This window comes from Netta rufina (assembly GCF_964035555.1).
Source record: "Netta rufina genome assembly, chromosome: Z".
Lineage (NCBI taxonomy): Eukaryota > Metazoa > Chordata > Aves > Anseriformes > Anatidae > Netta > Netta rufina.
Genome location: NC_140126.1, coordinates 25531247 through 25547071, shown reverse-complemented (window position 1 = coordinate 25547071; position 15825 = coordinate 25531247). Strand labels below are relative to the sequence as shown.

The window sequence follows — 15825 nt, the reverse complement described above, 5'->3', positions numbered from 1 at the left end:
GAAGGAATGACACTTGGAAAGACAAAGTTCATCTAGACTTCAAACTAGCACGTGATGTCAAGGATAACAAGAGCTTTTGTTGCTGCACTATCACTAAAAAAAAAAAAAAAAAAAAAAAAAAAAGTTTCATCCTGCTTCTGAATGGGGTGGTGACTCTGTGATAGGAGGCATAGGTGAGACTGGGGTACTTAGTCCCTTTTTAGTCCCTTTATCTCAGTCTTCATTAACAAGGCTTACCTGTCTTCTGTGTCTACATGTGGTACTAAGCTGAAAGAAACTACCATAAAGAGGACAGAGTCAGAGGCATCCAAGAGTTCTGAGGAAACTGGTTGGTGTCATTGTGAAGGCACTCTGTCATGGAGCTCCAGAGAGGACCTTGAAAAATGGGGAAAGGAACGTTACACCTTTCCTCAGCAAGGGCAGAAAGGATCATCTGAAGACCTTCAGGAAGTTCAGCTTTGCTTTGGTCTAGGGAAGACAGTGGAAGAAGTCATCTTGGAAACCATTTCCAAGTGCATAGAATAAGAATGTGGGAACAGCAGTCTTCATCCTTCATCTATCTGGTCGCATTCAGTAATAAGATGGCTAGATATGTGGATGATGAGAGAGCAGTAGATATTGTCTACCTCGAATTCAGCAAGACACCATCCTTGTATCTAACTTGGGATATTATGGCTATTTGAGTGGATAGCTAGGTGTGTGAAATAATGGCTGCATCACTCATTAAAATGAGTGCATTCCAGTATTCCATCTGGAGGCTGGTTACCCATATTACAGAGGTCTATCCTGAGACCTTCCCTGTTTATCATGGTTACCATCTACACTTTGAGTTCAATAAGTAATGGCCCTGAAAATTCAGGCATAGGGTTGAGGGTGTCTGACAATGGGGGAGATATTGACTGGATACAAGTAAAAACACCATACTGCAAGAGTTACAAGGTGCTGAAATGGGTTGCCTGGAAAAGTTTTGCCATCTCCATCCTTGGAGGTCTTAAAGACCTAGTTGGGTAAAGCACTGAGCAACCGGTCTGATTTCTCACCTGATTCTGCTTTTAATACAAGGTTGGACTGGAGCCCTTATAGCCTGAATTATGCAGTGATTCTGAGAATAAGTGTTAAGGGTCCACTGGAAGACTTTGAAAGGATGTTTTTCTTGTACCTGTGAGGTAGAGAAATAATATTAGAAAGCATGTATGTTTCTAGAAGGTTCATTGCTCCAGCCTATTTAGGAATTGTCAATTAGATCAGTGTGAATGAATTGAGGTACAGGTAAAAAGACGATTTTTGTGGGTGTTTACAGACAGCATGAACCAAAAATTGGTTCATTCACATTGTATTGTTGTATATATAGAGTGATTTGAATTTATACTTAACTTGATTGTTTTTTCAGTACTGATGATTTTAAATAGCTGATGGAGTATATATAACTCTTTCGAAGGAAGGAGAGTAGTGTTGCTGGATATGGGTGAAAGATAAGTTTAGGTTTTGGGAAAAATAAGAAGATGTGTGATCCAAACAGAACTCCAGAAGACTACATGCTTACCACTTTGCAAATCTATGAAATGTTTTGCCAAACCATAGTAAACCCATATATTTAGGGAACTATAACATATGGTTTACAAAATGAGGCTGAGGGAGCTGGTTTTTGTTCAGCCCAAGGAATAGAAGGCTAAAAACAAAAGAGCAGCTGGCGAGTAGGGAATAGCATGTATACGGGTATATTCATCACCATTATTTGTGGAAGTGGTGAGTGTTATTTCAAGTCTTCTTACTGCTTCCTTTTGGTTAGTCTGTCCCTTGAGTACTCCAGGGATTTACAATGGAAGTAACATTTGAATGTTGAGGATAGAGTTGTGTAATGGATCAACTGAAGGATACTTTTAATTTTTACATGCATGAATATGTAATGGTTCCTTAGCTGAACAATTTTCATTATCCAAGTCTGAGACCTATGTACAAGACTATAGGTGCAAACACTGTAAAAATAGTAGAATGTGAATAAAGCCTTGGAAATTAGTGCTAATGCTAAGGAAAAAGTCCTTGAGCTGTGGAAAAGTAGCCAGCTGTGCAACTACGTTTGACCTACTGTAGCAGAAGTACAAAGCCGGTGTTCCTTCAGTTTGCTTACAAGCCTAAATTGTGGAAGAGGCTACAAATGCAATTGTGTGTGTGTGTGCCACACTCACCCATTTGTGAGTGTGGCACAGGTGGGACACATCTTTTTTTTTATTTTATTTTTTTTTCCTGATTAAACCTTGCTTGAGATATGGAACATTATACAATGATCTTTCTATCTGTTCTGTTCACCTGTCATTACAGCTGGTGCTGTGAAATGTAAGGTTTCAAAATGTACTGAGTATCTCTGTGGTACCTCCATGTGTCTGTGTCTGCCTTCTTGCCCTCTGTGGTCTTTCAAGCATTGTTAGCACAATAACATAGTGAGCAGTGCATAGTTAGCTTTCCACTGAACTTTTATTAATAATTTATTCATCATGTCTCTTGCTTTTTCAAGATGTATGATTTCTTCTGGCTGTTTTTAACTACTTCAGATATGTGTGTAAATTCATTCTGGCTGTCCTTCAGTTTTTCTCTTGTACTTTCTAACATATTGCAGTATATCACTTTTCTGTGGTGCTGCTAATTCCTGTACTTTTGATTTTAATTCTCTCTTTTATTTCTGTTTTTCCTTAAACCTTTTATTTTTTGTTTATTTTATTTATTTTATCATTTTTCTCCATAAGGATAAAAAGTGCATGGGAGGAACTTAACTCTCTGCAGCAGAGTTGACTAAAATGAATTCAAGAGTTGTCCAGGGAAATGGAATCTTGGAGCTTTGCTGTTTGAGGGATGAAGACATATATAACAAAGAAAAATAAAAAGCATAATTTAAAAGCTTTGCCTGGTTTAGCCCATGTCCATAGCTGCTGTGTGCATGGTGTTTGCTGACCTCTTTCAGCTTTCTGGAAGTGATAGTGTGCATCCTGCTTCATGTATTCATGCAGCTGCATCCTGACAGCTGCAGTGCTGATAATAAGACAGTGTGTATAGGCTACTGTACTACTTAAGCTTCTGATACTGATCCCACTCCTTAAGGAGCACAGCACAGAAGCTTGCCCTCTGATGCTTTGACACCTAGCTCTAACATACCTGTGTTCTTCATTTTCAGAAAAATTGCATTGTTTTACCTCACATGGTAGGTTTGTTGATAGTTGCCACACATGAGGTGGTATGTAGTGTGTGTTTAAAGAAAAAGTATGGGTTATGTCTTGTTTAGCTGATGTAATTTATTCCTGACTCTTTTTCCTGCCATTTCATGTGCCTGAGCAGGTTCTCTAGAGATTGTCAAGAAATGTGCATATGGGATTGTGGAAACAAAACAAGGAGAAATAATGTTCAATTATGACCTTGTTTGGATTGAGGTAAAAAATTAATTTAGGCACTTATCTTTCCTTCTTCTGAGGACAGGGCAACTTCAAGAAAGTACGTATGATAAGTTGGATGAATTTTTTGCAAAGCTGTAGATGACTGGAAAATCAGCTTAAGTAAGAACAGTTTAGAGAAAATTCATTGCCCCCCAAGTTGTATACTTCAGATATATGTTTATGTATATTATTAATCAAAAGAGACATCTAGTTCTTTATATGTCTTTGTTTTTAACTACTTGAAGTTTCCTAAAGTATTTTTTTTTCCTTCAGATGATGGCATCTGTGTGCTTAAATGCTTAGTTAACAGAAACACTGAATACTGTCGTGTGGGAAAAGAGTCTTTGTTAATTACACTGGGATTCAAGAGTGTCTTGCTTCGGTTCAGATCACAAGTTGGTAAGTACATCTTACATTTGTGGCTATCTTCTCTGTCCTGTCGTCCAACTGTATTGGCAAATTTTGCTTTAAGACATGTTGTTGTCTTCTACTACTGTTTCATGCTGGCTATTTGAATATTACATTTTGTTATGATTTGCACAACTTCATCTGCCTCTGACCCACTGTAACTGTCTCTTTTTGGAGTACGGGCCATTCCCATGGGGAATATAAGTCTTTAACAAAGCAACTGCAAATTCATTTTATGAAGAAAAAGCACATGTAGATAACAGATTCATGTGACTTAAATTAATGAACTGTAATAACTGGTAAATGTAATACTCTATATGAGCAATCTGCCACTTACTGTCCCACATTCAGATGTTGTCTTACAGATTTGTTCATCTGAATAATTAATTAAAGTACTTTAATATACACCTGTAGTTCACAGGATATTTTGTGAGTAGTGATGGTAAAAATAAACTCACTGTTACAGAAACATAACTAGTTTAGTAAAATGTTGGCTCTATATTTTTATGGTTCTAAGTCACGTTTTTTTAATAAATCCAACAACTGCTACTTTCTGTTACATACTATCTTCACGTGTCCTTACTGGCTTTTTCAAAAGCATTCTTAGTTTTTTTGCAAGCAAATTCAAAAGACTGCCTGTTAGAATATTCTGAGTAGTGTGTATGAGTTGCATGGCTGCAACTCATTTTGAAATTTTATAACTACAGGTAACATACAGCTTCCTCTTTAACAAGAAGCAGGAGCTCTTACATAGCAGAACTACATTAGCAGGACTTGTGATTTCCAGAGGGATCCATTATGGTTATTTCCATTCTATGTTGTGTGGAAGCTGAGTCACAGAACAAGTATATTTGCTATTTGTCAGCTTATTTAAACATACATATGTGTTTCGAAGTATCGAAGGCTGAGAATTTTGACATATATGGGTTTGTGCAATGAGTTCATAGAAACTCTGAATGGTCACACAGACGCAAAACATGCGCTCTTCAGTCTCTGTAAGAGAAAATGCAGTTTTTAGACTCACCCAATTTTTCAGTTGGGTGACAAATCTTGGTGGCCTTTAAAGTCCTACCTTTCATCTGTATTCATCAAGAAAAATTTCACATTTTCAATGTCTTATTTTACAAAACAATATGAATGTAACCTAAGAATGACTGTTAGTGTTGTGCTGCTGTTATGTGTTTTGTTGCTTGTTTTTAACTTACGTGTTTGAGAATTACAATTCAGCATTGTGTTTTCATCGATCTCTTTCTCTTGAGTCTGCAATTTTGTGTTGGCACCTACAGAGTGCTATATCATAACTGAAGAGATAATTAAGATTAGGTTGTTCAGTGATTTACTTGGCTTATTACATAGATAGCTTATAACAAGTGATTAAGGTAGCAGACAGACAAGTTTTTCTCTACTCTTTGGTCTACAATCTCTACCATGGCTTACTTACCTATGGAGGTCCTGATTCCAAAAGGCACTGATTGTTTGGGACCCCAAGACAAATGAAGTTCCCGTTAGTTCTCTTGTCCTCCTTTAAAAACAAGTATTTGTAAAAAAATAGTTTTCACACAGTATGGTATTATTCCTGGGAGGAGTACTTTGAAGATTAAGTGGTAAATTCAATCCCCTCTTTAGCTGTATTCCTTGGTGATTTATCTTTAGTTAATTTATATAGCTAAATATCATGAATTAGATAAGAACAGTATAGATAGTCTCTTAATTTATTATTTCTGATTGTTTTTTAACATGACAAATTTGAGCATCAATATTTCTGTCTTGCATGCTGTGTTAAACTGAAAGTCACTGATAGAATGGTTTTTCCCCATGCTATAGCAATAGTTTTCTGGTCCTTCTACATGTTAAGTATATCTAGTAGTCCCTAATCTTGAGAAATGTATCTGCTTTTACAAAGAAGACAAGCCTTTAAAGAAGAAGCCAACCTTTTGTTTGTTTTTAACTGCATACAAGTGCAGGTGTTAGTCTCACTTTTATGAATTTTCAAATGTTTATATGCGTATAGTATATAAATGAAAATTATTCTGTAATTCAAAAAAAGAGGTCTGAAAACTCCTTGTTGGTATGTTAAAAGTGTTAACTATGAAAATGCAATGTAAAAGGCTTAAAAACCCTAAGTCCTCTGTCATTTAGGAAGATAGAGGAAGATGAGGAGTGAGGAATGAGGGGAGAGGGAGATTAATGCCCTGCTTGTGCCCACACAGAGAATTGCTGTTTGGCTTCCATCATAAATCACAGACTGTATCTTCCATTTCCTGCTGAACATATGTTAAACATCTGAGAAGGATCATGCAGGCAATAAATACGAAAGTTAGTAGCCTAAAGGCTTTTTTTTTTTTGTTTCCCCAAAAAAAACAAAGATCGTTTCTCTATAACAGATCAACCAACCAGTCAGTAACTCATCTGTGGCAGATTTGGTATGTAGCTTTCTACTCCATGGTGGAAATGCCCTGCTTAATTTAGCACAGAATTCGTTCATGAGCAAGGATAAATTGTTCTTTCTGATTCTGGCAGAATGTGGATTCCTTCTCTTTCAAACCTAACTCTGTTCTCCAATGACTTTCACAGTGCGTCCAGACATTAGACATACCAGTACTTTGCAGATGTTTATTTACTAGCAAAACTCATCTTAAAACTTGTCAGCTCTAATTATGTGTGCCACTTATATAGAAGCACAATAGAGGAAAATAAAAATGGGCTTCTTACAGTTTGTAGTTATAAATAACATATATTACTTGTGGATATCCACATAGAGAATTGAGATAGAGACATAAAAGTGTGTGTGCCTGTATATACATATTAATATATATGTAATACATATATTAAAGGTATACATAGTTATTTTGTGTATATAGACAGCACATGCTGTTAGTGTAGTATAATTTAAGCAAAGGAACGTAGTATGTCTTATGGTGATTTTTTTCCCCTCGATTATTATTTCTCAGAATGACATATCTGTTGAGCTATGATCCCATTAACCAGACAGTCCAGAAGAAACAAATCTGTAGAACAGAACAATTGGTGCCGAGGACCTGGTGTGCAAACTGTACTTATCTGAGAAGGAAGCAAGAATAGAGGGTGTGTATACTTTGAACTAGATCTAGACTATTCTCATAGACTTAATACACATTGACTGTTGAAGTTTATTCCTGGAATGCGTATTTTGTTTTAATTTCATCCAGGACTCAGTGTGACTCCATGACTGCACAGTCATGCAATCCAAAGCACAGTAAGTAGAGAAAACTAATGGATTTACCTGAAGGCCAAGTAGTTGGAAGAAAGCTGTTCAGCTGTTTAAATGTAAGAATTTGTACCTAATAATAAGGTTCATGAAGTAAACAACCAAAATGACACTGTGGTTGCTCACTAGATTCTGTGTGAAGTAGTGACTCGAATTTTCAGCAGAAATAAAATAAAGAGTTTGGCTTGCCTAAGTCTTATTTTGTTTCAGTCAATTTAAAATACAGTAAAATTCACAAATGTTTTTAATATTGCAACTTGAAACTTGTGCAGAGTTTCACTGCATGAACAATGAGGTGCAACTTTTTAAGAGAACTTTCAACACATAGACTGTAATTGCAACTAACAGGAATCATGAAATCTAGCATTTGTTAGTCTCAGAGAAGCAGTAGGAGGTTCTACTACTGAAATTACTACCAAATCAGAAAAGGTTTGATTTTTAAGCCATACTGCATGCACAATTGTCATCCTTAACTTATCACCTCTGGGGCATAGAGTTTGGTTCTGTGTTGCACTTCAGTTTTTGCATTTGTCCACTGCCATATAGTGGCTCTAAGCTTTGTAGGTCTTTTCCCTGAGTTAAACCATATAAGTGTCTATCCCAAACACTGGATGGTCTTTGGGAATATGCAGCCATCAGTTTGCCCTCTTCAGATTCCAAGGAAATAGGTGTCTGTTAATAATTTTCCAGGTTGTTTTTGGAGTTGAGGATTATGGTGTGCAAGAACAAATACTCATCATGTGATTTTGGAGACTGTTCATCTATCTGTAAATCTGAATAGAGGAGGCTACCAGTGACTGTGCCTGCTGCTGTATCTATATCCATTAGTCTTACTGTTCAGACCTTTGGGTTTGCCACTGTCTCAGTCTGTGATTTTCTATGGCATTGCTTTTCTTCATCCAATTAAAGGCAGCTGTACAAAAGTTCTGTGGTGTTTTCAGCTGACTCATTGTTTTCAAGGTGTAGAATCTAAGGGAAAGCTCAAGGCCTGAGCACTTCTGGCACAATTTTCAATACTTTTTGTTTCTCCAGACTTTCCTTGAACATTTCTGTGGGAATGTTTTTTAGCATTAGTATTTTAAAATGGTTGTTTATTCTGATTCCTGGGAGGACAAATTAAAGGGGATTGGAAAAAAAAATCAATCTCCCAGCTTTTGAGCAATTTGTAATACTCTAAAAATAAATCGCCACTAAACCTGTGCTACCAGATAGCAAGACATGTCTGTGTCTACCCATTCAACGAGGCTCTCCCTAAGTGTTGCTAGACCTTTCATATACCAAGACTTTCAATACTGTGGTTGTTTACATCTAGTAGGCACAAGTAAGCCACCTACATCAACCATATCTGCCTCAATATTTCCATTTCATCCTATTGTACTGTATTAAGCCAAATAATCTTTCTTCATTAAAGCATGATTAAGGCATTCATTTTTCATTAAAGTTTAAGGTGTATTTTGAGGAAGATTGTTTATATAAAAAATCACATTTTGAAGATGAATAAAGTAAAAGATCCAATTCTTAATATGTTTAAAAGTTCCAAAAATATAATGTTAAGAGTTTTGCAATATGACAATAATCTTTGCAACCTTTATGTAAATCTAACTACAGCTTTAAAACCCATTTGTCTCTCTGTTGTTTAATACAACTCTAATGGTTGTTCTAAAGAAAGTGAAACATTTAAATTTAGATACTTCATAAAGTCATTTTATGAATCATGAATATTCTTTAGGTAATATTTTTAGTGTGAGACTGACACAGGGGGAAACTTTGGCATCTGCTAATTCACATTGCTTTAGGCTGTGATTGAAGCTTGAATTAAAGGTGCTCCTTTAATATTCTTCTTGATAATAACTGACTGCTCTGTGAATCTGGCTTCATTTTTGTTTTAGTTCAAATGTGAATTACTTACTAATGGATGGAATGTTCTGATAGAAGAAAATTTATTTTAGTTAGAATATTTAGGTTGGAGGCAGGACAGTATTTTGCTTTCTGCTTACCACAGAAAGTGTGTGTTACTGTTGCTAAAAATGTAAAAGATTTTTGCTTTGGGAAAAGTGTGACTCAGGAAATTAATAATGAGATTTGGAGCATGTGGAATCCAGCTTCTGATGCAGCATGACACAATGCCATAAGTCATGTTTCCTGTAAAAATGTACAACTGATTGAGTCCCTTGAGTGCTGACTGAATTTCCAAGCATTGAATTCTAGTGTGCTGATGCTTGAAATGATTCCCTGAATAGTATGTGTGGAACAAACCATTCCCATTACAGAAATCAAGACTAATAAAAGAGTTTAAAAGTACACTGCAGAATTTGAATCTTAAAGTAGTATTCTGGTAAGTGACCCGGTCTGCAAATTGTGTTTTAATATTCAGTCATGTTCAAAGCAAAATTTTCTAATCGTGATTGAAGTATTTGTAAATGAGCTGTTAAAATGAACAGAATCTTATTAGTCCATTCTGCTCTGTTTATGACTATGAAATGTTGTATATTTTGTTAAAAGATGTATCAAAAATCTTTTGAGCAAATGCTATCAAACAGATGTAAATTCAAGGATTTCTGGAAGCTTTTTTGACTGTGTGATGAACATTCCTGGAATTTTACTAAAATACTTGTAATAGGGGTCACTGTGAATGTCTGAAGTCTCCTTACAAGCAAATAAAAACAAAAATATATTCTTCCTTTTTTAGAGATGATACTCCAACCTTGGACATCTTGGATGGTAATCTAACCTTGATCAGTTTACTGTATTTTTATTTCCCATTTCTAATTTTTTTCCAAAGCAGGCATTTTATTATTTAGATATTGTTCAACTCTGTTGTTCCAAATGGCAGACTGTGTCCCACTTAATAACAGGAGACAGGTTGACCAGTCTTATTGTTTGACATAGTCTTGTAATGTAGTCTTGTCTGATGTAGTCATGGACTACCATACAGATGAGGGGGGTGATATTGCCCTCTATGTCAATGACCAGCTGGAGTGCATGGAACTCTGTCTGCCTGGAGGAGGATGGGGCACCAGCTGAGAGTTTATGGGTTAAGATTAAAAGGAGTGTGACAGGTGACACTATAGTGTGGGGGTCAACTACAGGACACCTGACCATGAAGACCGAGTAGATGAAGGCCTCTGAAGACAGGTAGGAGCAGCCTCACATTCACAAGCCTCATGGGGGGTTTCAACCAACTCAATATCTGTTGAAGGGACAACATAATATGGCATAAGCAATCCAAGAGGTTCCTAGAATGCGTTGATGATAACTTTCTTCTTCAAATGACAGAGGAGTCAATGAGGAGAAGTGCTATGCTGGGCCTTTTTCATACCAACAAGGAGGAGCTTCTGGGGAATAAAAAACCCAAAGGCATCCTTGGGTACAGTAACCATGAAATGGTGGAATTCAAGATCCTTGGTACAGCAAGAAGGGCACAATTCAAGTTCACAACTGCGGACTTTGGGAGAGCAGAATTTGGTCCCTTCAAGTATCTACTTGGTAGATCCTCCCAGTATCATGGGATAAGCCATGGGGGGAAAAGGAGCCCAAGAGAACTGACTAATGTTCAAGGATCACCTCTTCCAAGCTCAAGAGCAATGCATAGCAGCAGAGAGGAAGTCAGGCAAAAATGCCAGGAGGCCTTCATGGAGGAACAATGATCTCCTGACCAAGCTCAGATACAAAACCAAAACCTACAGAGGGTAGAAGCAAGGACAGGTAGCCTGGAAGGAATACAGTGAAATTGTCCATGTAGTGAGGGATCAAACTAGGAAAGCTAAAGCCCAGAGAGAATTGTATCTGGACAAGGACATCAGTGGTATCAAGAAGATCTTCTGTAAGTATGTCAGTGATAAAAGGAAGACTAGGAAAAATGTAGGCCCTCTCTGAAAGGAAATAGGAGGCCTGGTTACCCAGAATATGGAAAAGGCTGAGGTACTCAATGACTTTTATGCCTCCATCTTCACCAGGAAATGATCTAGCCATACAGCCCAAGTCACAGAAAGCAAAGGCAGGGGCTGGAGGAATGATGAACTGCTCACTGTAGGAGAGGATCAGGTCTGAGACCATCGAAGGAACCAGAACATGCTCAAGTCCATTGGACCTGATGAGTTGCATCCAAGGATTCTGAGGGAACTGCCAGATGAATTTGCTAATCCACTATCCATCATGGTTGAGAAGTTGTAGCAGTCTGGTGAAGTTCCATCTGACTGGAAAAGGGGAAACATAACCCCAATTTTTAAAAAAGGAAAAAAAACGAAGACCCAGGGAACTACAGAGCTGTCATTCTCACTGCTTTGCCCAACAAGATCATGGAGCAGATCTTCCTGGAAACTGCTAAGGTGTGTTGATTGGTTACAGCCAACATGGCTTCACTAAGGGCAAGTCATGCCTGACAAGTTTGGTGGCCTTCTATGATGTGGTTATGGCATTGATGGATAGGGGAAGAGCAACTGATGTCATCTACCTGGACTTGTGCAAAGCATTTTACACATGACATCCTTGTCTCCAAACTGGAGAGATGTGGATTTAACAGATGAACCACTAGGTAGATAAGCAATTGGCTGGATGGTGCAGTCAAAGAATTGTGGTGAATGGCTTGATGTTCAGGTAGAGACTAGTGATAAATGGTATTCCTTTGGGGTCAATACAGGGACAGGTGCTGTTTAACATCTTTGTCAGTGACATGGACAGTGGGATCGTGTGCACCCTCAGTGAGTTTGTCAACATCACCAAGCTGTGTGGTGTGTTCAACATGCTTGACAGAAGGGATGCCATCCACAAGGACCTGGACAGGCTTGAGAGGTGGTCATATGTGAGCAGCTTGCAGTTCAATAAGGCCAAGTGCAAGGTCATACACCTGGGTTGGGACAATTCCAAACATGAAACAGGCTGAGCAATAAGTGGATAGAGAGCAGCTCTCCAGAGAAGGACTTGTGGGTACTGGTGGATGAAAAATTTGACATGACCCAGCAATTAGTTCTTGTAGCCCAGAAAACCAATCATATCTTGGGCTGCATCAAAAGAAAAATGGCCGGCAGGATGATGGAGGTGATTTTCCCTTCTGTTGTTCTCTCGTGAGACCTACCCTGGAGTACGGTGTTCAGCTCTGGAACCTGCAGCATAAGACATAGACCTGTTAGAGAGGGATCAGAGGAAGGCCACAAAGATGATCAGAGGAGCACCTCTAGTGTAAAGAAAGGCTGAGAAAGTTTGGATTATTAACCTAGAGAGGAGAAGGCTGCAGGGATGCCTTACACTGACATTCCAATACTTAGAGGGGTCCTACAAGAAAGACTAGGAACAGACTCTTTATCAGGAATTATAGTGACAGGACAAGGCGGAATGGTTTTAAACTAAAATCGGGTTATTTTATATTAGATAAAAGGAAGAAATTCTTCAGAGTGAGGGTGGTGAGGCATTGGAACAGGTTGCCCAGAGAAGTTGGGAATACCCCATCCCTGGAAGTGCTCAAAGCCAGGCTGGATGGGGCTTTGAGCAGCCTGGTCTAGAGGGAGATGTCTCTGCCCATGGCAGGGGAGTTGGAACTAGATGATCTTTGAGGCCCCTTCTAAGCCAAACAATTCTATGATTGTATGTTGTGTTTTCTTTTTTTTTTTTTTTTTTTCAAACCCATTCAAAGTTATTACTATATACCTGTCATCGATCGTAGGCCAAATTGACTGCATAATATAAGTACTGCATTTTAGTAGTAGCCTGTAACACATAATGCAAAATGTTGTGGGAGTAGCACTTCTCTAAGGCTTTTAGCAAAACTCCCTAGATCAGAAAATTAAATGTTTGTTGGTAAATACATTTTATTTATTGGTTTATTGAAAGTATCATTGTTTTGGATTGATGCTCTGTGTGTTTTGTGTTTTTGTGTTTGTTTTGTTTCTGTTGTGTTTATTTTGTTGTTTTGTTTTGTTGTTTTTTATTCCTCTCTGGGCTTCTTTTCTCTTATTCTTTGCATGGATTTTTTGTTTTGTTCTGTGTTTATTTTCCCTCCATTTCTCCCTTATCTGCCATCCAAGTTTAATATTAGATCTTTTTGTTTTGTTATGTTTTGACTTGTTTTGTTTTGCTACTACTCCACGCTCTTCACCTTTTGGACTAGTAATAGAATCCCATCTGAGCAGATGAGTGAGATGCACTACTTTAATATCTCGTGGTTTTGTATGTGTCTTCTGCTGTGAGGATAAGCACTTTGTAAAGAGAAATAATTATGAAAGTTCTGTTTATGCAGTGTGCAACCATTCAAGTGACAAATTACCAGGAACAGGGTATGAATATCCCTGTGGAAACTGCTAGAGTTCTAGAGCTGCTTCTTTCCTTTTTGAGAAGGAGCAGAACTCTTTGGGAGGATATTCCTGTTCTCTTTGGTCATGAGAATCAGTTTTAGCTGGCCTTAATTCAGTGTCTACACCGTGCAATTTTTAGGTTATCAGTGTAGTAATATCTGCAGAATAGTTCCAACAAGTCATCAGACTGTACAATTGATTAGTTCAGGTTCAATATCTAACAGCAAATACAAGTTAGCTGAGATGCATATCTAGTCAAAACTTCACACACAAATTCCCCCATTTTTCACCAAAATATAGCTTTCTGTCAAGGTGAAAGTTTTCAGAGGAGTACCTGTTATAAGACTTAAATTTAAAAAAAAAAAAAATAGGGAAATGAAAACAGATCAAAATCCTAACAAGCTTGGCTTTCAAAGAAAATGTTTAAGAGTTATATTTTTAATGTTCTTTTATGAAGTAAATTGCAAGGGAAACCTTTTATTTTTTCTAAACAAGATTCTTGCAAAAGCATTTCGGTCTACGAAAAGTGGAAGTTCTTCTTGCCTTTTAAGTGGCTGGGTAAGTGAGAGTTTTGTTCTGAAATCTAATAATGCATTCATTAAGGTGAGAGGGGAATATACAGAAAAGTATAAATGAAAAAAGACAATAAATATTTCTTCGTACCTCTCTAATTGAAAAACTTGAGCTATTAATATGACACTATTGCAACATGTCTGTAAGTCTTGTAAAGTTTTGAGGTTTTTTTTTTCAACCTGCTGGTTGATTTAGTGATTGGGGCAATGAGAGCATAAGGATTTATTTTTCAGTCAGTGAAAATTGTAAGATATTTCTTTGAAGACAGCCAAGAAGAGTTCCTATGTTCTTCCCAGTTTACAGTTTTACCAGACAATAAAGCTAATGAAATAGTTGGGAGGTTAGAAAGAAACCTTAGCATGGCATCAAGAAGTACCTGTGCCCATCCTCCCCAGACAAAAGCACATGAATTTGGATTTTGCAGAAGACCTTTTGTTTCCAGGTATAACCCCTGATAACCCCACAAATTTCATGAGTAAACAGATTCCTGTTTAAAAATTTTATTTTTTTAAATATAGATAAACAAGCAAAAAGTCAGAACTAAATAAAAAGTGGTGACATTCTAAGCAGTACACTCAGATTGCTAGGCAATACCCTCCAATAAAGAAGCATTATAGCCAAGATTGATTTTGTAAAGATGATAAAAGATCTGGAGAGGTTAGCTGATTGTTCCCTGAGATGAGAAATTCAATTCCCTACAGCCTCAAAGGAAAAGATTTGTAGAGTGCTAGAAACTTGGTGAAGAACATAGGACTGAGGATTAACAGCAAATAGCCTTTGTCTGTTCTTGAAAAATACTTTGCTCATTTTTGGTCTTGTATGCTTAACTCCTGGTTGTAAAATAAGTGACCCACCAGTAGTCCAGGCTGTCTGGTTTTGGTGTAGATTCTTTTCTTATTCCCTTCTACCATTAAGAAAGAAGAAAATCCATTTTTCATAAGAGCTAGGGACAGTTTTTCATGTATTTCTCTGTATGACAGCTTAAGTTTCCAGATTCTTCAGAAGATCAAACTAAAATTTCATTTTAAGGACCTTAATCAATATGCACATAAAACTATATTTTATATCACAAGCAGAATGATGTCAAAGCTAATAAAGAATTTCCTTTATAGAAAACATAAGGTAACAGCTTAGTGTATTTGCATGCAGAAGCAAATAGAGAAAAGATAGGCTATTGTTAATAGTTGTTAGATATAAGAAATAGACTTGCTGGATATAAAACACAGACTCAAGAGAAATGCTTTGCTTTCTTTTGGGACAGTCTACAAAAGGGAGAAACATAATGTTGGTTGTCTGTGCTGAAGAGAGACAGAACAGTTTGTGTACTTTGTGTCATATATGGAGTGTGCACAATAGCTTACTCCTTTTTTTCTGTATTTAATATTCATAATTATGTGTATTTCTTAATATACAAAAATGTATTATTTGGCAGTTTTCCCTGAGAGTCACGTAAATGAATATATGTCTGAATTCTCAGAAAATATTTGAAACATTTCTCAGAAAATAATTGAAACTGGTAGTAATTCTTACAAAAAAATCCTGGGCAATTCTGTATGCCCTAAGTGATTTCCTTTTGAATCCTTTAACTGTTTGCATTCAAAAGCAAAACAAAATCCTAAATTCACATCTGCAAAAATAATTCCTTCCCTAAACTTGGTATTTAGTGATTGCTATGTAGTAAGTAGAAGTAACTAAAAGGTTTTTGATGAATGCTTTATTTGTAAGTGTTAGAAGAAAATCACTGAAGAGATGAAGAGTAGCAAATTCATGCCAGGAGTGGAATTTTCATGGTATATTTATTCAATCAGCATGGGATCACAGAAAGATATGAATATTTCTCAAAGGTGGACTCACTACGTTTTCATGGATAAGTGATGAAGTTTGTTTT

The 15825-nt window shown here is 37.0% G+C and overlaps 1 protein-coding gene across 1 annotated transcript in view; it reads left to right on the top strand.

Annotated features, from left to right (window-relative positions):
• LOC311221088 (histone-arginine methyltransferase CARM1-like) overlaps positions 1-15825 on the top strand; it is a gene marked incomplete at both ends in the record, with an annotated part of 67780 nt that overhangs the window by 12045 nt on the left and 39910 nt on the right. The window contains one exon of the mRNA XM_084304847.1: positions 3696-3821. Within this exon, the coding sequence (XP_084160973.1) occupies positions 3696-3821 (126 nt within the window). The remainder of the gene's footprint in view (positions 1-3695; positions 3822-15825) is intronic.